This window comes from Antechinus flavipes, chromosome 1 (genome assembly GCF_016432865.1).
Source record: "Antechinus flavipes isolate AdamAnt ecotype Samford, QLD, Australia chromosome 1, AdamAnt_v2, whole genome shotgun sequence".
NCBI classification, from domain to species: domain Eukaryota; kingdom Metazoa; phylum Chordata; class Mammalia; order Dasyuromorphia; family Dasyuridae; genus Antechinus; species Antechinus flavipes.
The window spans coordinates 585227207-585254558 of NC_067398.1; the positions used below are offsets into that span (position 1 = coordinate 585227207).

A 27352-nucleotide genomic window follows, 5' to 3' on the forward strand; every position below is an offset into this window, starting at 1 on the left:
TCTTGGGGAGAGGGGATATAAGGGAGGAAGAAAGAAAAAAATTGGAACTCAAAATGTTACAAAAATGAATGCTGAAGAACAGTTTTTAACAACATATATTTGGAAAAATAAAATACTATTGAGGGAAAAAAAAATAGTAAATGAGAAATTCTAAGGAGAATGCCAAAACATGATGAAAACAGAAGAATAAGGGACAAGGTTAGTGCCAAGACACTCACCCTTGCTGGTCTTCTAACACCTTGCATTTTGTTACATTCATATTCAAAGATGAAGAAACAAAAGCCTTATTAGTTGATGAGGGGCCTGAATAAAAATAAGGAAATAGGAAGAAAGCAATAAATGTTATTAAAGTTTCAAATTATTAATTTCTACTATGCAACTATATAGAGGTTTTAGCTATAGTAAAAGTCTATGAACAAAAATGACAAAAAGAGACCTGCTGAGTTGTTCATTGTTATCTTTTTTTCCAGATCTTCTTGAATTTTAAGCAAGGTTCTCTCCTGCTCCAGAGCTTCTATGTATTTTGAGTAGCACCAGGAAGGCTATAAATATAATTTCCAATGTTAAATGTTTATTTTTTTTAAAGAAAGAAGAAAGCTAAATGTATAGCTATTTACTCCCCCCATCAATGAAAAAGATGTGCTGTTTTGCTCCTGATGTCAAAATTAATTTATCAGTCTGTTTTTGCCCATGTAGGTACATTTGTGTCAAAATAAAGTAACCATCTTTGGTTTCTGTTTCTGTGCCATTGACTTCAATTCCTTGGTAAAGAATGAACTAATCAAAATTATCAAGATGGTCATGTTTATATATTTGCTTTGATTTATAATTAATTTAAATGTTTAGAAAAATCCAGATGGCTTAGGTTGATTAAGCACATTTTTTGGAATAATCAGATGTAAATTCAGAATATCCACATTAAAGAAAAAAACAACTCAGATTTTTTCCCTTTTGCTCAATTCTTGATGTCTTCCCTATGTGCGTGTACATAAAACTTATCCCTCAAATATTTTTAAATTGTTCTATTCTATCTGAAACATGTTGTTGTAAGATGTCAAAACTGATGAACTTGGCTCTGAAATGATCTATAAGACACTGATGATGCTGATGTTTGATTTCCCCAAAACCATATTTTTTTTCCTCTTGCTAACAAATGATTTCTATATCATTAGTCAAACTGACTAGATAGTTGGAACAAATGGCTTAAGACACTTGGGAATATAAAAAATTGCCTTTCTTAGAGATCTCATAAACTTTATTTGAAGGAAAGAATGAAAAAGTATTTACTAAGCACTTATTATGTGTCAAGCACAGTTCTAAGGACTCAGAATATAAATACAAAAGTAGATAGTCTCTTTCCTCAAGGAGATTATATTTTGTAATAAGGAGAGAAAACATCAGTGAAAGTTGAAAGCCCATTTAATTGGTTTAAACCAAAACTGATGAATTTTCATCAGGTTCTACAAAGAGTAAGTCAGTTGAAAACAATCTCAGAGGTGCAAAGACTAATCTGATTAGAAAAAAATCTAACTTTAATCAGTTCCAAAATATTTTTCTGTGTATATGCTATAGAAACAAGGCAAGAGACCATCATTGATTACTCAACTTTAAAGACAAAAGTTTACAGAATAATCTTCCTCTAGGAGTAGTCCCACCTATCTCAGTTCCTCAAAGTCTTAAGCATTATGGCCTCTTCTCCAAAGCAGGAAAATTTCAGCTTTGGCTACAAATATCTTTTGAACAAATAATTGTGTCCTCCCTAGGCCAAGATCAGGTGGGAATTTGTTTATTTATTTTCTCTATTCTTATAGTTATCTTTTCCATTAGAATATAAAAATATATATTTATAGTTCTTCATTAGAATATAACTTCTTTGCAAGTAGATGTATTTCTTTCTTTGTATTTTTATCCTCAGTGCCTAGAACAGTGTCTGGTACATAGTAGGAACTTAACAAATGCTTCACTGATTGATTGGTAGCTGTGTGATTGAGAGGTATCTATTAAAAGGACCCAGATATATAGCTATTACATTTAAAATAAAGAAAATACAAGATTGAGAAAATCAAACTATTGTTTGTGAATATTTCATCAAAGTATATGTTTATCAAAAGACATGGAAATTTTTAAAATATTGAACAAGTCAACAAAAATATTTTTCAATTAAATGTAAGGAAATGAATAAAAAAGAACTTATTAATTACTTACTATGCATAAAGCTATGTGCCAAGCACTTAGGATACAAATTACAAAAATCAAGAAAGTTTATGCCTCAAAGGAACATCCATTTTAATGAGATAAGCATAACATGTATAGGAGAATGGTATCCAAGGTAGGGATATTTAGATTTGGAAAATTAGAAGAAGGGTAAGTGGAGCTATAGGAAAGTAGACTGACAACCCCTTTCCAGGGCCAATGGTAGTATTAATTTGATTATGGTTCCAGAACTAGAAAGGAGGAATGGAGCTAGGGGAACAGAGAAAAAGGTATATAAATGGTGTTGAGATTATTCATCAATCAGTACAATGAGGAAGAAATAGACTCAAAATAAGTGTTTCAGAACTGAATGGGGTTAAGACCTCTAGGATATTACCTCTGATCTGAATGGCAAGATGGTTAGCAAGAAGATGGCTTGGGGAGTAGGAGGTAAAGTGAAGGTGAACCATGTCTGGAGTCTGACTGAGATAATGGTCAAATAAGTCACTCTGCAGTGAAGGTGGGGGTAGCAAGAAGGGGATCTCTAGAGTTGGGATGGTTAAAATCTCTAATGTATGGTCTCTGATGGAGGGTTGGCAGAAGGTGACTGGCTAGGTGACTGGACAATAAAATAATATGAATTATTTAACTGAACTGGTGCTGGTGCCGCATGAAATTGTAATCATACTGAAGAATAAATCAATCTCCACATGAAACATACTATAAAAAGATGATAATAGCCCCTGCAATACACCTGACTGCTTACCTGGCGGTTATATGCCTGCATATTTAAACCTGTAGTGCTGCTTATTCGCCCTGTACCTGAAACTGAACCACTTGCTGTTCTTGATGCATCCTGTAACTTAAAAGTGTAAATGTTATAGCTTACTGGGGACAAAATAAGTTTTTCAAGATAATTCCATGTTTCTAAAATACTAAAAAACATTATTCAAAAACCACTTAATTTTTTAGTAAAGTAACATTATAGTTAATGTTGTAGCAAGTCCTATCAAATGCGGTATAGCCTGTGACAATTTATTTTTAATGATCCTCTCCTAGTTCATTTACATTTTTCTCATTAAATCCAGTCATTTGATTTTCATGAAATTACCTTCTCTTATTCTTCCTTTTTCCAGATTCCTAGTTCAATTCTGTTTTTGTCAGTACTAGATTTTCACAAGACTGAATTGAGGATAATTAGGTTTGATCTTTGTAGGAGATATGAATATCACTACCAAAATGTTCAACCTTTTTTAGAATATAAATTTCTATTATGTCCAAATTTTAGGTTCCATATACTGATTATCCTCGTATTTCAATGGTTATCTTAATTTTGACAGTCAAGTGAAGTAGGTGACATGACAGTGGACAGAATATTGGACTAAGACTCAAGAAGGCCTGAGTCAAATCCCAGTAGTACCCTCATGGTACTGGCTGGGGAACTCTGGGCAAGTCACTTAAAACTTCCTAGAGCCTTACCTTCTCATCTATAAAGTCAGGGAGTTGGACCAGATGGACTCCAAAGTCCACTATGATTATGGCAAAATATTCTTGAAGCCAGGATTTTAGCTACATCAGAGAAATCATTTCCTTGTGAACACTACATCTCGATAAGCTCCAAATTAAAATTCAACCAATATTTATGGGCAAGGTATTTCCTACCCAGCTGCCAAATCTTTTAAATTCTGCCTCTATGATGTCTCACACCTTCCTCTTCTCTCTGTTCACAGGATGACTCCCCCAGGCTCTGGCCCTGATCACCTCATATCTGCCCAGATTCTGGACAGAGTAAAAAGCAGAACAGTTGTTGTCCTCAGGGAGTTCCCACACACAAGCAATATGAGGACAGAAACAAGTCTCCTCCAGGCTAAGGAGGGAAGCTGGCCAACAGTGATAAGAAGAGCAGCAGAGTAGGTAGGAAGGCCATGGGGGTACTTGGAGAAGAGATGGCATCAGAGCTGAGACTTGAAGGATTCTTGGGCTAAGTCTCCTCAATTACCTTTGCTCCCCAACACATGAGCATCTTCAGCTCCCATTATTTTCACCTTGACTCCACCCAAAGACACACTATGCAACACTAAAACTTTACTAGTCAATCTCATTATCACCCATAATCCATCTGCAGTCTTGCTCTCTTTTGGTCCTCCTCCTGTCTGCAAGATATGCTCCCCCAAATATATGAGTACTCCAATACACTATCCTGGGCCCTTCTTTGTGAGTGATCCCATCAGCTTACTGCATTTATTCACACACATATCTGAGAATAAATGTATGTATACACATATATAAAAATTTGTACATAAATACATATATGTAAACACACTTATTTTCTGGAGGGTGTATGTGTGTTGTTTATACCTGGTATACCTTATTTACTTTTTTTAAATAAGGAATTTATGTTATTCCCTTTATATGTGCACATTTGAGCTTAGAGGAAATAAGGAAAGCCTTTTTTTGCAGCTATAGGAGGCACCTTACAGGGAATGGATAATACCTGGAATTATGTTAATATTCAGGTCTCCCAATAGCCTTACATAGTTTCATCTTTAACAATGCAGACTCAACAGCATTGAGATAATCTATGAGAAACATGATAGGCTCTATTGAACTCACCAAGTAAACAAATATAGTCTGTATTTCAAGTTCATGTGAGATAGGATTTTGTATCAATCTGAGAGATGAGGTTATCTATAGCTAGGAATGAAGCACAAGAAAAAAATTCTGAGCAAGTTGAATAATTTAAATATTTAATTCTTCCCGAGTCAGACCTTTAGGTTGGCTTAACATTAGCATAGATCTCTCATGGGTTTAGATAGCATACATTTTCCACCCCAGCTACCCTAAAAAAGGGCAGCACTATGTTGCTAAAACACAGCTGGCCCTTTGGCTGCACCCAGCAGCCTTTCCTACCCTCCCCGGTACACATTTGAGAAGCTCATTTGAGAGAGAAGGAGGAGCTCATTTGAGAGAGCTTGTGTGGCTGCAGCGGTCACATAAAGTAACTCTTCTAATTTTCTTTATCCCCAGTGGCTATGGGAATCCAGCAAGTTCATTGCTTGTGCTCTCCTTAAGCAGAGAGAAAGACTGCTTGCTGAGCAAACAAATTAAGAGCCCAAAGCATCGAACTTCTGAATTACCAGCAGACAAATTAACATTATATCTTTCTGCTTGGTCCTAAAAAGAATTTTTTTTTTTTACTCAAACCTTTTCTTTCTTTTTCTTTTCCCACTTCTGGCATTTGTTTACTAAATTTCAGTTTCATTCCATCATTGCCTAATCTCTCAGTTTCTGCCAGTTTCTAACCATGAAGCCTTTCACTTTAGTTCAGCACCTCATTACCTTTCACTTGGACCACTGCAATCTTCTCCCATTGATTTAAGTCTGCCTTAAGTCTTTTCCTATTCTTACCCATCCTTGACACAACCACCTGATTAAAGTATGGGTTTGGTTATGTCATTTTGGCCCCTACTCAACAAGCTCTAATGGTACCTCCAGGATCAATATAGACTTATTCTGTGAGGGATTTGTCTCATTCTTTTACTGCACCAGACCTTCCCATCTTTACTACTCATCACTTGCATCTACATCAACTATGGTCTGGCCTTCCTGGCCTTCCTTCTGTTCCTTGTACAAGGCTTTCCATCTCTTACCTTTTCCTTTTGCCTCTTCCTTCCTGGAACGCATTCCCTCCTCACCTCTCTCTCTCTCTTGGAATTCCTGATTTCCTTTAAGACTCAGCTCAAATACCCGCTTCTAGTCCAAGGTTGGGGAACCTTTTTCCTGACAAGCATCATTTGGATATTTCTAACATCATTCACAGGCCACATAAAATTCTCAACTTATAGAACTGGAGTTTTGGAAGGTTATACTTTGGGAGCTTTAAACTCATCATTGTCTTCAGTTGCCTCAGTAAATAAGATCTGTGGGCTGGACATAGTGCAGCACTATTTTAGACTATAAAATTCTTAAGGGCAGGGATTATTTTCTGTTTTATCTTGGTACCCAAAGCATCTAGCAGGACTTGGTTAGTTAAGTGTTTATAGAAATCTTTGTATTCTTTTCTCTCTTTTAACCTCTTACATATGTGTGTGAGAGTATGTGGGTGTAATAATATTTTTTAAAACTTCAAACACAAAAAAAATGTGCTTCTTACCTTTATTTTGTTCTCTTCAGTGGAAGTGGCCTGTTTTTTCTTAAATTCTTTTCTTCTCTCTAAAGTAGTCATAACTTTCTCATCAGTTAAATTGCTTTGAAACTGACAAAACTCTGGCCAGTATTTAAAAAGAACCCCAAAAATTGTCATCTGGACAGAAGCAAAAAGGTACTAAAGTTATAATTTTATACAAACATCCTCATTTAAAATATAATTCACTATTGTAGTAATATAACTATTCTTTAGTAAGTATCCAGCATGTTTCCTGCAATTTATTGTCTCTAGGCAAGCTTCATATAAACTATATACATGCTGATCATTTTTTTTTATTGCCAATGAGAACTCTTTTGTTTTAAAAAAATATAGTCGAGAATTTGCTTCTTTATGTCTCATACCAATTGACTGAATTAATAAAAACATTCATTAGGTTTTGGGAGGTTTTACTTTTTAACAAGAAATTTATAGTTTCTTTTTAAAATTTCTATACACACTGCTATTTTATCCAAATATTCTGAACATTTAGTTCATCAAGGAAAAGAAACTTACTTTTTTCTTTCGGAGAAAGGAAATACCATTTTGCCTCTGGAAAAACTCTTAAACAACATTGCAGATGTAAGAATAAATCTTGGACAACTTTTAAATGATATAATCTTTCTTTTTATGTGAAAGCAAGAAAAACAACATTTAAAAAGCAGAATGGTACCCTTAACTAATGCCCTCCATTAGAATACTCCACATTAAGTGATCATGATATTTATATAGATAAGAATTATGCTAAAAAATCTGTGCCAAATTCTTTCATTAGTTCTGCAATGCACACATGCTATTTCTTGCAAAAACTTAGTACTTGCTACATCAGATCAGACTGTCATCCTAAGAAATCCTAAATTTTATTGCTTATTAACTATGGCTTTTACCTAATTCTTAAAAAAAAAAAAAAGAACAATTTCATTAGTTTTAAGCTGACTATTAGGAAAGGGAATCAGCATTTGTTGAACATGTCCCATATGCCAGTCACTATGCTAAGCACTTCTCATTTGATAATTATTAGTTTGATAACTATAAGGGAAAAGAAAAAAAAAAAAACATTCTCTTATAAATGCTTCAATGATCAGTTTAAGACATCTGATTTTCCCTCTTTTAGCAATTTTTCTATCCAGACTTGCAATTTTATGTTATTTAATTTTATCTATATGTATCTAAGTATTTTTTATCTAAATCTGTTGGTAGAAGGAAATTCCTGGAGAGGAAATAAATACTCACCAACTCTTCCTTCTTATACACTAAATTATCCTTTCTTTTCAGTAAACTCTTCACAAATCTCTGTGTTTCCTAGCACTTAAATGGCATGTGTGTGTGTGTGTGTGTGTGTGTGTGTGTGTGTGTGTGTGTGTGTGTGTGAAATATCAGGATGCTATCAAAGGAATAGCAAAGCTATCATGTAAATATTCTGTGGTACTGTTATCTGTTGGAATCTAATTCTCTTCCATTAGACTCAATGGAAATTTTATGAGGTCAGACTCCATATGTCTGTCTTCATACCTAACATTTTGCTCTGTAGATTGAAAAAGATTAATTTTTAAAACACCTTTTCAGTGAATTTAATGAAAGGTCAATCAAATCTGGTGCTGCTAGATTTTTCCAGATTTCTCTCGGTACTCCATCCTACCTCTTCTTTTGCTAATTCACACTCTACACAGCTGTTAGAATTGAAATCCCTAGTGTCAGAAAAAGGGAAGAGGGGAGATAAAAAGAGGGAAACTACATGCGACAATGAGGCAAAGGAAACCTGTCATATATGAGGGAACTTAGAAAGGGGGAGGAACATTGTGTGAATCCTACTCTCATCAGAGTTGGCTCAAAGAGGAAACAATTGACATATTTGTTTTACACAGATTCTTCTCTCACTTCATTAAAAAGTGGGAGAGGAAAAGGGAGAAGGAAAAAGAGTAATAAGGGAAGGGTACAAGAAAGGGGAAGGGATTCAAAGGGAGGAGGGAGGAATACTAAAGAGGGAGAGCTGCGTGACGTTAGTGGGACCAATAAGTTTAATACTAGGGAAGAAGGGAAGGAGGGCAAGAAAAAGAAAAGTATAATCTGGGGATATTAGGATGGCAGGAAATACAGAATTGGTTATTTTAACCGTAAATGTGAATGGGATGAACTCTCCCATAAAGAGGAGGCGGATAGCAGACTGGATCAAAAGTCAGAATCCTACAATCTGTTGTTTAAAGGAAACACATTTAAAACAGACAGAGTAAAGGTAAAAGGCTGGAGCAGAATCTATTATGCTTCAGGTGAAGTCAAAAAAGCTTGATCTCAGCTCAAGCAAAAGCAAAGATTGATCTAATTAAAAGAGATAAGGAAGGAAACTATATCTTGCTTAAGGGTACTATAGACAATGAAGCAATATCAGTATTAAACATATATGCACCAAGTGGTATAGCATCTAACTTCCTTAAAGAGAAGTTAAGAGAGTTGCGAGAAGAAATAGACAGCAAAACTATAATAGTGGGAGATCTCAATCTTGCACTCTCAGATTTAGATAAATCAAATCACAAAACAAATAAGAAAGAAATTAAAGAGGTAAATAGAATATTAGAAAAATTAGGTATGATAGATCTCTGGAGAAAACTGAATGATGACAGAAAGGAGTATACTTTCTTCTCAGCAGTTCATGGAACCTACACAAAAATTGACCATATATTAGGACATAAAGACCTCAAAATTAAATGCAGGAAGAATTGAAATCCCTAGAGCACAGGTGTGACATGGCTATGCCCCTGTTCAAGAAGCTTCAGCAACTCTTTCATTGCTTCTGGAGAGGGGATAAAGTCCCCAGTCTGGCCAGACAGCAGCTCACCATGTAGCCACAGCCTCTCTCTGTACGACTGCCTATCACTCTGCAGCAGCATTCAGCATTCCAGCCAGAGTCACAGACCTGCTGTTCCCCAGCTCTCCCTATGCCTCTTAGATGACTCTCTTCCTCCAACAGTCTCCAAATGCTGTTCACTATACAAGGACTTCTTTCTCAGAGCCTCCCAGATATTAGGGTCCTATCCCTTTATGGTTTTTGGTGTGTTTCCCTCCCAGGGAACTGCCCTTAAGACATTCACATTCTAAAGAGGGAGACAAAGAAATAACCATGAACATATTGATGAAGTCCTGAATGGTGGGTGTGGTTGGCAGAAAGAAACTGGAGCATTGATGGAATTGTTCTCTGGGACAGGCTCTGATAGAGATCAGTTTAGCTCCATAGTCCTACCCTCTGTAGTCATTCAGTCAGAAATGCAAGTTGTGTCAACTTCCTGAGGTCCACTTTTGGTGGGGGTCATGGACAGCTTTGCCTTGTCATGTCCTGTCAGAAATCCCAGTCATGTTCCTGGGGTTAAATAGGACAATTCCATATGTCCCTGAGGTTAAATTTTCCCTAAAATATCTGCTATTGGCACATAGCATCTTAGCTGCACTCCTTTAGATCAGCCTGCCATGACACTGTCTTGTGTTTTTCTCCTTTGCTCTCTCCCATGTTACGTGGTATGTCTCCTAGCCCCACTGTACCTAATGTTGTCTCTCCTCTTAGATCCCATTTCTCCTTATGGAGATTCTTTTAGGGTGCCAAATAAATCCCTTTCAGGACTTAGTTTGCCAGTTAAGGGCATGCTCCAACTCTGTGGAGTGGTTCCTTTTTCCTGGCTAATTGCAAATTCCACTAGGGAACTTGTCTTTTTCATCATTAATTATTAAAACCCCTCCCACTCTATTTCATATTTACCATTCCTGGTGTCTTTTGTATCCCTTCCTTTTGTCTATAACCTCTTCTACTAAATAAACCTGTCTTTTGCCAAAGAGAATGGCTATTGTGAATTCTTCACAAGACCGAACCCCAATATTTGGTGCTTCTAAAGTATATCACCATATCATTGGCTATATCAACCACATCAATATGAGGCATATTCAGGATAAACTAATGGAGGATTTTAGAAGGAAAGCTATGTCCTGCCTCTTTTCCTTTCAGTTCTCATGGGTTTGATTATTTATCCTGTGGAGATGATTTCCAGATTTCTAAACTTAGATCTAGTCTGCAGGGGTACAGTCTCACATTGAGAATTATATGGTTATATATTAGACATTACTAGATATAACTTTGTTGTATATTAGACATTTCAAATTGGATGTCACATAGACATTTCAAACTTAACATGTCCTAAAAAGAATTCATCATCTTTTCCCCAATTCTTTCCCCTCTTTTAAACCTCTCTATTACTACCAAGGACACAAAAGCATCTTCTCTACCACAAGAGCTTGCAAACTCAAGTGTTACCTTAAACTTTTCTCAGTCACTCAACACCCAGAACAGTGTCAAACTCTGTAATTACTGACTTCAAAATACCTTTTCTAGCCATCTCCTCTCCATTCATACCTGAGGCCATCATCACCTCTCCTGTGGCTCATTACAACATTTTAATTGGTCTTCCTGCCTCAAGACTCTTCCACTTCTAGTCAATTAGCTGCCAGAGTGATTTTCCTAAAGATTTAAGTATTACCCTACTATCTATCCTCCCACTCAGCAAACTGAAGTGGCTTCTTATTACCTCTAGTATCAAATACAAACTCCTCTGGTATTTGAAATCCTTTGTAAAGAAGTGCCTTTCGCATTTTTAGTCTTCATACACTTAACTACCCTTCATGTGGCTGCTACACTGGGTGATTTGCTGTTCCTCACACATAGCACTCTGTATCTCATCTTCAAGCTTTTGCACTGACTAGTCTACATGTCTGGAATTCTCTCCCTCCTCAATTTCCCTCTCTCTCTACTCAATTTCCCTGGCTTCTTTCAAGACTCAGGGCAAATCCTACCTTCTGCAGAAGCTCTGCCACTCTCTAGATGCCGGGTACTTTCCTTTCTGACATTTCATTCTACCAACTCAATGTATTTTGTACATAATGCATGCATATACACATACTTTTTAATCTATCTATATATTGTACATTGTACAATGTGTAACATATTGTATTGTGTTATGTATTGTATTATGTACAATATGTGTACAATATGGATTGTATAATGTATAATATATAATCTATTGTAAGCTTTTGAAGGCAGGGAGGTTTTTGCCTTTCTTTAAATGGCTAGTGTTTACCACAATAAGAGCTTAATGAATTCTTTCAGACTGACTTTTTCACTATTGATGTCTATGCAATTGTTATTTTTACTAAAACTTTTAAGTTTACTTTATTAATGCTGTATACCAATATGTATATAAACACATATAAGGTTTTAAGTTTTATCTACAGATCTTTTCTCTGTCATTTGTGTCCTATAAATTATTGTCACATCTTCTATTCTTTTAATGACATGCCTGTTCCAGATTTACAGTAACCAATTTTATAATTTTATCTAGGGATTTATCTTTATCCTCCTCAATTTTCAATGATCAGTTTGTTCCTTGCCAAACACATTCTTTCCAATCCTCCTGAGATGTATTCTCTTCATTATCCAGAGCCTATCATTAGGATATCATAAATTTTCATCCAGAAAATGGGAAGTCTCGTCTTTACTACTATTTGTGTAACCAGCTGTTTTCAATTCCCATATTCTTTCTTTTTTAAAATAAAAACTCTCCAATGGAATAATGAAAATGCCTTTTTTTTTTTGCTCTTAAGTTTCCAAGTGGTGACTTTAAAATCACTAAAACAATGATAGATTTTTTTCTGGAGAACAAGGCAGAGGTTGAGAACTTGAAAAAAGATCTCTAACTTGGATATATATCCCAGTAAACCAAGACATAGCTAGATTAATTCTATAAATTCTATGAATAACCTGGGTAGGTCCAGGTCATTATCAGGTAACAATAATAAATAACAAATAATAATGCTGAATCATAGAGCAATAGTCTATTATTTATTCTGTTCCTCCCTATGTTGCTACTCCTGTTTTTTTTTTTTTTTCTATTGAATATTTTCCTAAGTTCCCCTATATTGAAGAGCTTATGGTATCTCTCAAATTAGGTATCCTCCAAATTAGGTATACCTGTGTTTCATGCTTGAAGCATTTTAGCTAACAGTGCTGGAAAGGAAGCAGTTAAGTGACTCAGCAAATAGAGTAGTGGGCCTAGTCAGGAAGAAATCTAACCTCAGACATTTATTAGCTGTGTGATCCTACTTAACCCTGTTTGCCTTAATTCCACTGGAGAAGAAAACGGTAAATCACTCCAGTACCTTTGCCAAGAAAACCTCATGGCCAACGTGGTCAATGGAGTCATGAAGAGTTGGGGTGGACTAAACGATGAACACAAACTGGAAAGAATATACTACTCAGGTTCCACAAATAAGGAATAACTTATACCAGATCCCAGTGACACTGGTCTTTGGCAGAAAATTCAAGCTACTTAAAACATCTCATGGTATGTTCTTTAAAAGGCAAAGACTATTTAATTATTTTTCTGTATATTTCTAGCTTCTAATAATACTGCCTTGGATCCAATAAGTATAATAAGGCTTGACTTTCACTTCTGCTTTGCCTCAGTCCTATATTAGTCTTTCAGATAAGTCATTCTGGACTTCAGTTTCCTAATTTTCTTTTCTAGCCATTTGCATCCAGAGAGAGGACTATGGGACTGAATGTGGATCATAATATAGTATTTTCATTTTTTTTGCTGTTGTTTGCTTGCTTGTTTATTTTTTCTCTCATTTGTTTCTTTTTGATCTGATTTATCTTGTGGATATATATGAATAATGTAGAATATGTTTAGAAGAATTGCATATGTTTAATCTATATTAGATTACTTGCTGTCTAGGGGAGTGGAGAGGTAAAGAGGGAGGGAGAAAAATATGGAACATAAGGTTTTTCAAGGATGAATGTTGAAAACTATCTTTGCATGTATTTTGAAAAATAAAAAGCTATTATTAAAAAAGGACTATCATATAAAAAAAGAAACTAACTGTAACAGGTTAGACAGGAAGACTTCTCTTTACCATACTTGTATACTTTATATAAAGTAAGTATTTGAATTTCATCTCAATTATTTTGTGGACAGGTAAATTTTCCTATCTTTCAAGATTTGTATCTTTTCCAAACCACATGTTTTACAAGTCTTTGTGATAGCTGATGTTTTACTTTTATTTTATTTATATTTTCTGATGTTTCTATTTTTATTTATCATATTTCTATTGATCTCTTTTTTTTCCTGTAATTATTCATTTCCTGATCTATACCTGTTCCTTCTTGAACTCTTCCTTTTACAAAGAAGAACTGACTCCAAAAGGTGAATGCAACAGTAACAGATATTTGAAAAAGAAATGATGGAAGAGAAGAGGAAAGGGAAAGGAAGTAGAGAAGGGTTTATAAAATAGAAACTAAAATTATAAAAATTCAAATATTAATTTGTTGTTTAAGTATTAATCATACTAATCCTGCATCTCAGTCATATAGAAATATTTTACATTTAAACAAAATGATCCTGGAACTGGGAAACCAATTTTTTTTTTACTTGTCAGATAAATCTATATTTGTCCATATGAATAATAAAAATGAATAAAAACATCTTGACTTTGGCTGGTTTTAAAAGCTGTTTAGCCATACTTAGTAAAGGTTTCTCACCTGAGCCTCTCTAAAGATGTAGGGTCCTAATTCTTTCCTGTGCTCTATAATCTTCTGAGCTTGATCAAATGGAAGGTCAATTTGCAGAGCTGGTGGAACACTGGAATTAATAAAGCAGTTGATGATAGTTGTGATCTTATTCTGGATAACAGCATCCTCACAATGAGAATGGCACAAGTCCTACACAATGTGAAAAGAAGGAAGAAATAGTCAAATTTTCATTTGATCCCTAATAATTATTGACTAAACCTGCATGAGTTTTTGCAAATCATTTAACTTATCTGGAGCTCAGTTTCCTTATTTTATAAAATTAGGCATTTGGGCTAAATAGCTCTAAGCTCTCTAATCTAAATTTCTTTATTTCAAGACCTAATACAAGTTATACCTCTTTTAGTTAGTTAATCAAATAAGCATGTATGAGGCACTTACAATGTGTCAAGCACTATTTAACTATTTAACAACTATTTAACATAGTTGTTATAGAATATAGAATAAAAAAAAAATCTCTTCCTCAAGAAATTTACACTACAGAGAGTACAACGTAAATATAAGATACATAGTTGTAATAATAGTCCTTTAAGATTTAAAAGTACTTTATAAATCTTTCTTAACTCCCAATAAACCCATTCCCAACCTCATCATTCCACTTCTTCAAAAAGTGGAGAAAGAAAAGTAATCTCCCTTTAAAAAAAAAAAAAAAAGGAAAAAAAAATGCCAGGGGCCCTACTCTCAGCTCCCTAACTTGTGCCAATGGGCTGTGTTCCAGAGGTTCTAAATGCTAAAAGCTCCAAACGAAAGTATGGAACTAACTGGAGGAACTATGAAGAAGGAGCTACAATAACCACTCACACCAGCACTTTCCTTTCAAAAACAAACCAGCAACTAATTGTGAATAGGATGTTAGTGTGTATGAGTGATGAAAGAAAGCAGTAAGCAAAGAAAAATCCTAATGTGACCAAATACTATTGAACAAAAGAATCTTGGAAAAAATTTCAAAGGAAGATGAAAATTTTTGAAGTAATTATAAGTAAAATCTCAGAAAAGAGTTCAACTAAGAGTAGTTAAAAGTCCTCATTTAAAAATAAAAACAGAGGGATAAGGGATGAGACTGACAGTTATAAACTATGAATTCTTTGCAAAGAAGCATAAGCCCAAAATTTTAGTAGTTAAATAAAAAGTGAAGGGGTCAAGTAGTCATCTCCTCATCCCTAAAAGTGGTTCAGTCAGAGGCCTGACTGTTGAACAAATATATTAAACTGGTTGAATGAGGTAATTGTGAAATTTATCCTTGGAATTGTAAAGGTTTTATTCATTCAAATTTAACAATCTGAAAATAAAATGACTTTAACCACTCATTCTTTGGAAGGAGAAAATTAGCAATGGTCTTAGACTTTGGAGATCTGAATTCAAATTCCAACTCTGCTACTTTCAAAACTGGGTGCAACCATAGAAAAATGTCCTTGGTTGTTAAATACAATAATGTTCATATAACCTATGAGCATTATATAATTACTTTTACATAAAAATGCTCAAAATATGATAATGCTCATATTACCTACTTCACAAATTTGTGAAAATTTGAATTTGAAGAAAATGTATTGTAAACCTCCAAGTGCATCTAAATGTTATTTTTTTTCCTTTATTGATTTATTTGTAAGCCATGATCTTTATTATAGCTCCTACAAGTATGACTTTAAGAAAACTTTAATTTCTTTGGCTACAATAACAAAGAAATATGATAGGGAAGGATATCTGTAATATATTTATAAACTATGTGCAGAAATAACATTTCAAGTATTTTAAGTACAATTATAATTAATATAATGGCATATTACTATAGGTCAAATTTTAATTCACCTTAAAAGGAATAATTTTCCTTCAGAGTTCACTATTTCATACCATGTTTAAGCATAAAGGATCTCAAATATTAACATTTTTGTTACTGTCCAACAGTTGAAAAATAGGCATTTTAATTTTTATACATATCAGTAGAGAAAGGAATAATATTTCAAAATTAAATTCATGAAAAACATCTCTATTATCTGCATATTCTCTACTCAGTTAAAGATCTGAAATTTCAATGCATTTTCCTCCTTAACATAAATAAATGACTTATTTCAGTTTTTACAGTACCTTATATTTTTGAACCTCTTGCCAGAAGAGTACTCCATTTCCCAATAACTCTCCTTTTAGTGATACAAATTGTTGAAACAATTTTGCTAATAAAGGGTTCAATAATGCTTTACGGAAAGCAATAATGTCAGTAGATGAAGATATCCATTTACTTTCCTCAGGCTGTCCATAAGAGAGAATACAACAAATGAGCTTTGTTTTTGTGTGTCTGTGTGGTTTTTTTTTTTAAATCTCCCCAAACTTCCCAATAAAAAAAGCATTACTTAGGTTAAAATTTCCAAGTCCTACTTCCTAACCCTTATTTTTCAAACTTATGCCATAAATACAATAGATTTTGGCATTTCTCTTCCTCAGTTCCATTGTCTAATGTCTTGCCTCTTTTGGACTAAGGAAGCAGAAGGGGCAACATTTTTTTTTTAAGAGGTGGAGTGTAGAGAAACTAAATGTACTATTTAGAATAAAAGACCATGTTGTATAGTAATGAAAACTGTCATAAGTTATAACTGTGATCACAAACTACTTTTTATTGAACAATATGAGTTTTGTGCCAAAATCATTTAACAAATGCACCAGTTTGTAATTTAAAGATTAATTCAGCCAATCTACAGCTTAAAGTATGTCCCCATTATGAAGAAACAGACGTTAATAAGCTCTATTACTCTAGAAAAAGGAACCAGTAGAATGTGCAGTTTGGTATCGTTCACTGTATCCCCCTTATATTGCCCTGTACATTAAAGTCTTACTCTGACAGCTTTGATGCCTGGATTTGGAAGTTACTCAGAGTTCTGAAAAGGTATTGTCAGTGTAGTGTATATTGTGGCAATCCTATGCCAAGTTAGAAAAGTTTTGAAAGTGGGTTTGGTGATACACTATGTTTGCTTATAGAAGTTCAAGAGAATTTCATTTTCACATTGGCTGAAGAACAATGAATTTTTCACTCACAGAAATTCTCAAAAACCATCTGCTAAATTATAAAGAATTCTTTGAAACAATGAAATATATTGACAGTAGGAAAATGAAAAAAGGACAAAGTTGAAGAGAGAAATCCACTGCAATTCTAATGTAAAATATACTATCATTTAAAAGGGAGCTTCAGTTCATTGTTCATATAAATAGAACTTTCATTATCTTAGAATTAGAAGGGACTCACCTAGGCATGAATTGCCTTTGTAATATTCGGTTGAACAGATTTTATTAAATGCCCAGCTGAGATTTGTATGGCAAAAGAATCTTCTAGGTCTTATGCAAGATATATGTTTATTTTTTAATATATCTTTTTATTTACAAAACATATGCATGGGTAATTTTTTTAACATTGACCCTTGCAAAAACTTCTGTTTCATCTTTTCCCCTCCTTCCCTCCATCCCCTCCTCTAGATGGCAGGTAGTCCCATACATGTTAAATATGTTAAAGTATATGTTAAACATAATATATGTATACATATTTATACAGTTATCTTGTTGTACAAGAAAAATCAGATTTAGAAAGTAAAAATAACCTGAGAAAAAATAAAAATGCAAGCAAACAACAATAGAAAGAGTGAAAATGTTATGTTGTGATCCATACTCATTTCCCATAGTTCTTTCTCTGAGTGTAGCTGGTTCTGTTCATTACAGATCAATTAGAACTGATTTGGATCCTCTCATTGTTGAAGAGAACCACATCCATCAGAATTGATCATCATGTAGTATTGTTGTTGAAGTGTATAATGATTTCCTGGTTCTGCTCATTTCACTTAGCAAGATATATGTTTAGAAGATACAGGTTTTCTACCTTCAAGGATCTTATAATCTAATGAAGTTCTTGAGGGAATGGTTAATCTGCCTTTGCTTTTAGATCTTCCATGAGAATAAACTTATTACTTCATCAAACAAGCAAGCAAGCAAGCATTTAATAAACTATTTATGTCAGACACCATATTAAGCACAAGGAACACAAAGATAAAAATAAAAGTTTTTGCTCTCAGGGAGCTTATATTCTAAGGGGAAAGCCACAAATACAAAATACATATGTATGTAAAATAAATACCAAGTGATTTTTGGGGAGACCAGCAGTTAAGTGGATCATGAAAGTCTTCTTAGAAGGGGTTGATTTAGCTGAGTCTTAAAGGAGAGAAAGGATATGGAGGAAGTACATTCCAGGATAAAGAGCAGTGCTAGCATAGGCACAGAGACAGAAATATTATCTAAGAAGCAGAAAGAAGGCTAGAAGGGGTTAGTAATGTATAGTAAAGCTGGAAAAGTAGGTTGGAGCCATGTTGCTAAGGGCTTTAAGTGGCAGAGTTTATATTTTGTCCTAGAGGAAATATGAAACCACAGGAGCTTACCTTTGAGTAAGGGAGTGAAAGAGTCAGAGTTGTGATTTAAGAAAATTATTTTAATGGCTTTGTAGAGGATGGACTATGGTGGAGAGCAGACTGAAGTAAAGGGAGCAATAAGAGACCACCAAAATAATTTCAGTCCAGGCAAGAAAAAGGCAATGAGAGCCTCAATTAAAATGTGAGTGGACAGAAAAGGATCGATGACAGAGATATCAAGAAAGAGATGTTAAGGCTCCACAACTAATTAGAGAGATAGAACAAGTGAGACTAAAGAGTAAAAGATAACAATGAGATTCTGAAAATGGGGAATGGAAGGAGGATGGTGCCCTTGATAGTAACACGGAAGTCTGGATGGACAGTGATTGAGGTGGGGGGGGGGGGATAACAAGAAGTTCTGTTTTAAGCAAGATGAGCCTGAGAAGTCTATAGAATAATAAGTGGGACATATCCAATGGGTAGTTGTTGATGTGGGACTAGAGTTCAGGAGAGCATAAGACTGGATACACTCGATTCAATTAAATTCAATATGCATTAAGTGCCTCCTAGGTGCTAGACATTGTACCAGGGGCTAGGGATACAATTAAGAAAAGAAAAGTTAATTTCTGCCCTCAAGGACCTTACCTCCCTATGAGATCATAATGAAGACAATGTATAAAAGGAAAACAAAAAGGGGGAGGACTACCAAGGGATCCCTGATGTGTGGATGTAATCTTCTTGGAGTCAAAACCAAGCAGAATCACTGATGAAAAATGAAATACATAGACCAGGGAATCATTTGTGGAGAGAAAATTGAACCCATGGAAACTGATGAGACCACCAGTTGAGAGAGCGCATTGAGTGAATAATAGGGAAGTTTAAGACAGGAGTAACATCAAATTTGCCAATGACACAAAGCTAGAAGGAATCACTAACATGTTCAATGGCAGATTTAGGATCCCAAAAGATCCTGAAAGGCTAGACTATTAGATAAATTCAATTAGTTGAAATTTACTAAGGATCAAAGGAAAATCTCATTCAAATTTCACTTTATACATAAATGATTAGACAATCATAGATTTAAAAACAGAAGGGATCTTGGAGCTTGTCTTTTCTCACTTCTTAATTTAAGAGATGAAGAAATTGAGTCATGGAAATAGTGGCTTACTCCAAAATAGGTTTAAAGTAGAAGAGTCAGATTTTTTTTGAACCCAGGACACCTGCCTTTTATTTATCACTCTCTTCACTCAAGTAAAAGACAAGAAAGAATAACAGCTGCTTTTCTGAAAGATATTTGTTATTTTAGGGACAGAATGAAGAGTGTACTATGGTGGTTAACAAAGCTACAGGTCTTCAGAGATGTTGAAAGGTAGTGTCAGGACTCCTGAGATGATGGAGTCAGTTTTTATTCTGTCCTGCTCATACAACATCTGGCTGGCACATTAGGTTCAGGTCCAGGAACTATTCCTTCATCTCCCTCCACTTTATTGCTGGACTTTATTGCTGGGACAATTGGGCTTAAGTGACTTGCCCAGGGTCACACAGCTAGGAAGTGTTAAGTATCTGAGACCAGATTTGAACTTGGGTCCTCCTGACTTCAGGGATGGTACTCTATCCACTGTAACACTTAGCTGCCCTTGCTCCTTCCACTTTAGAAGGAAAGTAGGGGCATTAGAGTTAGGAAAATCTAGGTTTTCAAGTTTTGCATATTGGGTGTATGATTGTGGACAAGTCCCTTCAACTCTAGCATCAAACCACTCTCTAAGACTATATATTGAAGAGAAGTTGCCAATCTACATCATTAGAGAAAATTCCTCACGTGGCAAGGTTCATTATAAGTCTGGTTAAAAAAATAAAATTGAGACAAGCTGAAGGATTTCTAGAGGAGAATGACTAGTATGATCACGTTAAATTTGGTTGAAAGAAATGAGTTTACTTGAGAAATGATAAAAAAATTGGGGTGGGGACATGAAAGCTGCAGGTATTTGAGGGGCTAGCTTGGAGAAGAGGCATTAGATTTGTTCTCTTAGGTTGGAGAGAGAAAAACTAGGAAGAAATGGGTGAATAATTTCCAAAAGGAAGATTTGGGCCCGAGACAAGTGAAAAACTTCCCAATAATTAGAGCCACCTAGAAAAAGACTTACCTGCTGCATGACCAATCTTAGGGGATGTTGTTAAGGGAAATCTTGTTCAGGCACAGGCTGGCCTAGAAAGTTCCAACACCTGTCAACTCTGAGACTGATCTTGAAGATCAGTTGTAAGGAATTATTACATAATGGAGGGAACCAATATAGGAAGCACATTTTATAGTGAGGTGAAATGACTTAGCCACAAGCAAGAATGTCTAAAGCAACACTTTAAGTTCTTTCTGATGGAAATCATGTCAATAAAATCCTGTTAATTTGTGAGAAATGACAATAATAAAGAATCTAAGATAATGGAGATAACTGGTTCTGATCCGCTTGACAAAACATATGACGTTTAGGAGCAGGTTCTGCAAGTGCAACCAGTCTGAGGGAGCTGAAGGAAAAAACAAAAAAGAACACCAAGGCAGAGTTAAGGGAAGATTGAAATGAAATATAGGAATCAAACATAAGAAAGTACTGGAAACAGAGAGTGGCTAGAAGCTGATAGTTTAGATGTTGTTGAACCTTTAGAAGTCAGCTGAGGGAACATGCACATGTATAAAGATGAAGACCAGGAAAGTAGTCAAGAGCCAGGGAATACATAGGGTTTAATTAGATCAAAGTACACTAGAAAAAGTCAGAAATCTGGCAAGCAATCAGAATAGCAGAAATGAGGCACCATCCATGAGGAGACCGTGAACTCCTACCTCCGACCGAATGCCTGTTGCAAACTTCTTGCTGGAACGGGAGCCAATCCCAAGAGATGGCCTGCGTGAGGCCTGCAAGGTGGAGCAAGTAAACTGTGTTAGGGATATTGATTCAAGTGACTGGCCTGTGAGTGGGGATAAAGGCAGATCTTGCACATTAGTACATCCCCTGAAATAAATTCTGCTATGCTCCATTAAAAAAAAGAAAGAAAGAAATGGTTAGAAATAGCATACTTGAGTGCAATTATATAATAAAAAGGTGTTACTGCCATCTCATAACTATTCCAGAAAAAACTGTAAAGTTGTCACTGGTATTGTCATATTGTCACATAAATTAAATGTATATGAAAGGCAAACACATGCACACATAATAGTGCTTAGCTATTATGACATTAAGGACAGAAGGAAAAAAACATTGCTACAATAGTATATGGTGATTAGGAAAGTATTCCTGATGATTAGAATTCATTAATCTTTGATAGAGATTACCATGGGGATATTAAGAAAGAGCTTTGGTTGGAAACTTTTTTTTTTAAGATATTAATAGGGCCAAGATGGCAGATTACATGTTGGACTCTGATGAACTCTCCTAATATTTCCTTCTAAACAACTTAAAAACAATGCCTCAAGTCAAATTTTGGAGCAGGAGAGCCAACAAAAAGTCAGAGGGAGACATTTTTCTAGCCTCAACAACTTAAGAGGGTCCATAAGAGGAGCCTGTAACATGGATGGGTACAGTCTCTGAACATTGCAAGAACACTAGTGGTGGGCTTTCAAGGCAGCCTTCACAGTACTAGCAGCAGCTTCAGGAGCTCCCATCTTTTGTCAGAGCTGTTAAGGGGGATTCAGACAAATTGTCAGAAAGATTAAAAAGGACCCTTTGCTGACAATTGATGCTAATTGTCAATTCTATTGCTGTATAAGCAGTTCTGGTCACAGCTCCAGGGCAGAGAGAAGAGCTTGTTTCAGTCACAAGGGAGCAGAAGTCTTGGTCACACAGTTTCAGAGTCAAAAGTGTGAGAGCAAGAGACCTGGTCATAGTTCAGGGGCAAGGAAGAACAACAGTTTTTGTGTCTCCAGGGGAACAAGGGCCATTCCTGGGTAAAAACCCGAGTGCAGACCAAGAGAGCATTGATTACATCTCTCTTAGAATTATATTACCTTGGAAGCATCAGAACCAGCTCTGAAAACTGCCGCACAAAAATGCCTGATGTTTGACATGGTGCCTCTCCACCCCCAGCAATCAGAGCCAAATGTTAGCATAAAGTTCAAAGTCAGGAATTAGACTGGGAAAATGATAAACAACTAAAAAATATCTTGACCATAAAAAGCTACTATGCTGGAAGAGAAGACCAAGACACAAATGTAGAAGACAATAATGTGAAAGCACCTGCAAGCACAGCCTCAGAAAAAAATGCTAATTGGACCAAGACCAGCAAAAACTCTTAGAAGATAGAGATAAAAGTGATAGAGAAAAAATGGGGAAAGAAATAAGAATGATACAAGGAAACAATGAAAAGATAATCAACAACTTGGTAAAAGAGGCACAAAAAATACTGGAAAAAATTACCTTAAAAACAGAAAAGATAAAATGGTAAGAATTTCAAAAAGTCACTGAATAAAAGAGTGCTTTTTAAAGCAGTCTTGGCCAAATTGAAAAAAAAATATATATATATATAGAATCTCATCAAAGAAAATAATTCCTTAAAAATTAGAATTGGGTAAGGGGAAGCTAATGATTCCATGAGATTTCAAGAAACATTAAAAGTCAAAGAATGAAAAAAAAGAAGAAAATATAAAGTATTTCATCAGAAGAAAAAAAAAATCTGACTTGGAGAGGAGATAGTTTAAGAATTATTGAACTACTTGAAAGCCATGATCAAAAAAGAGCCTAAATATCATATTTTTTAAAATTATAAAGGAAAATTGATTTAACATTTTAGATCTAGGAAATAAAATAGACACTGAAAGAATCCACTAATCAGCCTTCTGAAAGACAGCCCAAAATGAAAACTCCCAGGAATATTATAGCCAAATTCTAGAGCTCTCAGGTCAAGAAGGAAATATTGAAGTCAGAAAGAAACAATTCAAATATCCTTGGACCACAGTCAAGATTACACAAGATTTAGAAGCTTCCATATTAAAGTAGCACAGAGGCTTGGAATATAATATTCTAGAGGACAAAGGTGCTCAGATTACAACCAAGAATAATCTACCCAGTAAAACTGAGTATAATCCTTCATGGGGAAAAATGAATATTTAATGAAATTAAGGATTTCCAAGTATTCTTGATAAAAAGACCAAAGATGCTTCTCAGCAATACAATGATCCAAGACATGATCCAAGACAATTTCCACACATATACACACACAAAAACAAACAAACAAAAACCTCAAAATATAAAATGCTATCCATATTTAGAGAAAGAACTAGTGAAGTCTAAATGCAGATTGAATCATAGTATTTTCCCTTTATTTTTTTCTGTAGTTTTTTTCCTTTTGTTCTCTTTCTTCTTTTACAACATCACTGATATGGAAATATGTTTTACATGATTACACATATACAACCTATATCAAATTTCTTACTATCTTAAAGAGGAAGGAGTGAAGGAGATAAAAAATTTGGAACTGAAAATTTTATTTTATAAATTAATGTTAAAAATTGTCTTTATATATAACTGGAAAAAAATAAAATTATATGTTTTTTAAAAGAGTAATAAAGATAGAATAAGCAAGGGAAAAAAAGGCCAGAGCTGTCTAGAAAAATTTGACATTTAAACAGAAGCACAATAACTTAAACATGAAAGAGTAAACATAAGGGATTCAATAGCATTATACTATTTACATTCCTATGTGGTAAAAGGATACATGTAATTTCTAAGAGTTTTATCATTATTGGAGCAGTTAGAAGGAGTCTACAAACATAGAAGACATGGGTGTGAGTCAATTATGTTGGGATGATCTCCAAGAAAAAGAATGTAAGGAAGAGAAAGAAGAATGCACTAGGGAAAATGGGGGAGATAAAATGGGACAAATTTTCTTACATACAGGAGAAATGTAAGGAAGAGTTTTTTTTTTAATAGTGGAAGGGAAAATGTTAGCAAGAGAGGTGATAGTAGCAAACAGTGCTTGAATCTCATTTTCATCCAAATTTGTTCAATGAAGGATCGATCTCTCTCTCTCTCTCTTTCTTTCTCTCTCTCTCTCTTCCTTCCCTCTCTCTCTCTCTTCCTTTCCTCTCTCTCTCTCTCTTCCTTCCCTCTCTCTCTCCCTCTTCCCTGCCTCTCTTTCTCTTCCTGCTTTTTTCACTCTCTGTCTCTCTATCTCTTTGCCTCTATCTCTCCTTATTCTCCCTCCCCTACTCTGTCTCTGCATGTACACATATATATACATTGTTAGGAATAGAAATCTTACTCAAGATGGGATATAAGAGGAGAAGGGGATAAGATGTATTGGAGAGAGGGGGAGATGTAGAGTGGGAGGATTTTTAGGGGAGTAGTGGTAGGAAGCAAAATAGGCTTTTGAGGAGGCACAGAACAAAAAGAAAAAGAATAAGCAGAAGAGAGTAATATGGAGGGAAATAGCAATTAGAGTTAGTAATTATAACTATGAATGTGAATGAAATGAACTCACTCATAAAACCAAAGCAGATAGCAGAACCTGAATCTAACTATGTTATTTACAGAGATACATTTGAAACAGACAGAATTGAAGTGCAAAGCTTGAGTAGAGTCTATTATGATTCAGCTGAAGAGGACAGGAATAGCAATCATGATCTCAGAGAAAGCAAAAGCAAAAATAAAATCTAACTGAAAAAAAAAATCAGGAATACTACATGCATCTTGCTAAAAGGTACCATAGACAATGAAGTAATATTAAAAAATTTTACAGCAAGTTTCTCTAATATGTCTTAAATATATAGGGAATTGAATCAAATTCAAGAGCCATTATCCAGTTAATAAATGATCAAAGGATATGAACAAGCAATTTTCAGAAAATAAATCAAAGCTATCTATAATTACATGAAAAAAATGCTCTAAATCACTCTTGATTAGAAAAAACAAAAACAAAACAGTTCTAAAATACCACATCATACCTATCAGAAGTGACAAATGCTAGAGGAATGAGGAAAAATAAGTATATTATATACCTATTACTGAACTGTTGTTGGACCAGTTTACTAGTCCAACCATTCTGGAGAATACCTGGAACTATACCCAAACTGCTATAAAACAGTGGTCCAGGACGTCTTTTTGTGATGACAAAGAATTGGAAACTGAGGGGATGTTCATCAATTGGGAAATAGCTGAATACTGGAGCATATAACTATGGAGTACTATTTTGCTATTAGAAATGATGTTAAGAAGGGTGATTTGAGGGGAAAAAAAAGAACATGGCAAGATCTATATGAACTGATGCAAAATGAAGTGAGAAGGACTGGGAGAATATTATGTACAGTAGTCATAATGTTGTAATGATGATCAACCATAAAAGACTTGGTTATTCTGATTAATATAGTGATCCAAGACAATACTAAAGGACTCAATAAAAAAGTACTATCCACTCCTAGAGAGATAATTGATGAACTCTAAGTGCAAATAAAAGTACAATTTTCTCACTTTTTTTCCTGACTTTTCCTCACCTACAATATGTTTTTGAATTCAAACTCTACAAATATGACTAATTTGATTCATTACTAAACAATTAAAATCTATACATAGTAAATTAGGCCTAACATGACCCTAATGCTAATATCATTAATTTGTTGCCTCTACCAATCTTTTAGTTGTCCTTCCTTATATATGCAACAACATAGGTTCTTTACACACAATATAGAGGTATGTCTTTCTAATTTGTCTATAAGCTTTTATACTTTTTGTTACTTAAACTAAACTTGAAACATATTTTCCAGCTTATTTTTTCCAACTAATTTCTTCTCTGCTCATCCTTTCATTGAAATCAAAGATTCAGTACACACACACACACACACACACACACACACACACACACACAGATTTAGCTTGCTATATTTTTTCAAGCTCTTAATAGAAGATGTCAGTTTTTTTATCCTCTAAAACAGATATTAATGCTTCAACTGATTTATTTTTATAATGGTCTTTTTATGTATGTTCACCATGAAAACTTCAAGATAAAAATAAGGTTCCTGTGAAATGTTTCCTTTTGTTCCTCGGTGACAGATGAAGCTAACTCCAACAAAGCCTTTATCTCCCTAAAGAACTAGCTAACCATTGCTCTATTTAATTTCAATTTCCTTTTGGCCTTTTTCATTTATTGCAAAAAATGCCAAAATTAATGTGGTTGCTTTTTCCAATAAAATGTCAAGTCCTTGGCCAATAGACAATTTTAATTAACTCATTATTTAAATCAAAAGTCTTTAAAAAAATTTTTGAAAAGCTATTTTGTTAAGGGAATCTTAAAATTTTAATAGAATATTTACACTGGAGCTTCAGAATGATTCTCTTTTGAAGATTTATATCACTTTATCATACTATAGAGAGAATCTATTTGAAGTCTTTCTAAAGATTTTAAGTCTTTCTTTTCACCTTCACCTCAATCAATGAAATTACAAGGTGTTAAGAGTAATCATAGTTACACTATGAGGTTTTAAATGTGTGAACAAGATGGTTTATACTCTGTGATTGCCTTGTGAGATAAATATCTCTTTGATAAGATCAAAAAGATATTAACTACTTGGTAACCAAGTAGAAATGTTCCAAGTAGAATGGATCTAGGGGCTTTACAATAGTGAAGGATTTTTCCATCAGTGAGTCATTTGATTTTAGTTTGAATTGTTGTAGTGAAACCACTAGAAGTTAGAATGTATTAAAGTCCCATCACTTTTGGCATAAGCACACCTATGTACAAAAAAGGATTCAGAATATGTTGTCAAGGATGCAGCTGTTGCTGACCTTGTGATACAGAGTTATCATAGGGTCTAAGCCATTTGTATACTTCATACTACCTTGAATCTCAAGTAGCTCAATATTTTCTAGGGACAATAATCTCACACACACTCACACACATAATAGGGGAAAAATTGAAACACAAGAAATGTCACAGTTGTTCAGAATTAAGTGGCTCTACTACAACAAAGTTCCCTCTTACTCTTTTCTTTCAACA

General features: G+C 34.6%; 1 protein-coding gene across 1 annotated transcript in view; it reads right to left on the bottom strand.

The window, feature by feature from the left end:
- Nucleotides 1-214: 214 nt before the first annotated feature.
- Nucleotides 215-27352, bottom strand: part of RGS22 (regulator of G protein signaling 22) — a 156432-nt gene continuing 129294 nt past the window's right edge. The window contains exons 21-26 of the mRNA XM_051970921.1: nucleotides 16083-16244; nucleotides 13950-14129; nucleotides 6347-6496; nucleotides 2960-3055; nucleotides 437-542; nucleotides 215-303 (exon numbers count right to left, since the gene is read on the bottom strand). Of these exons, the coding sequence (XP_051826881.1) occupies nucleotides 215-303; nucleotides 437-542; nucleotides 2960-3055; nucleotides 6347-6496; nucleotides 13950-14129; nucleotides 16083-16244 (783 nt within the window). The remainder of the gene's footprint in view (nucleotides 304-436; nucleotides 543-2959; nucleotides 3056-6346; nucleotides 6497-13949; nucleotides 14130-16082; nucleotides 16245-27352) is intronic.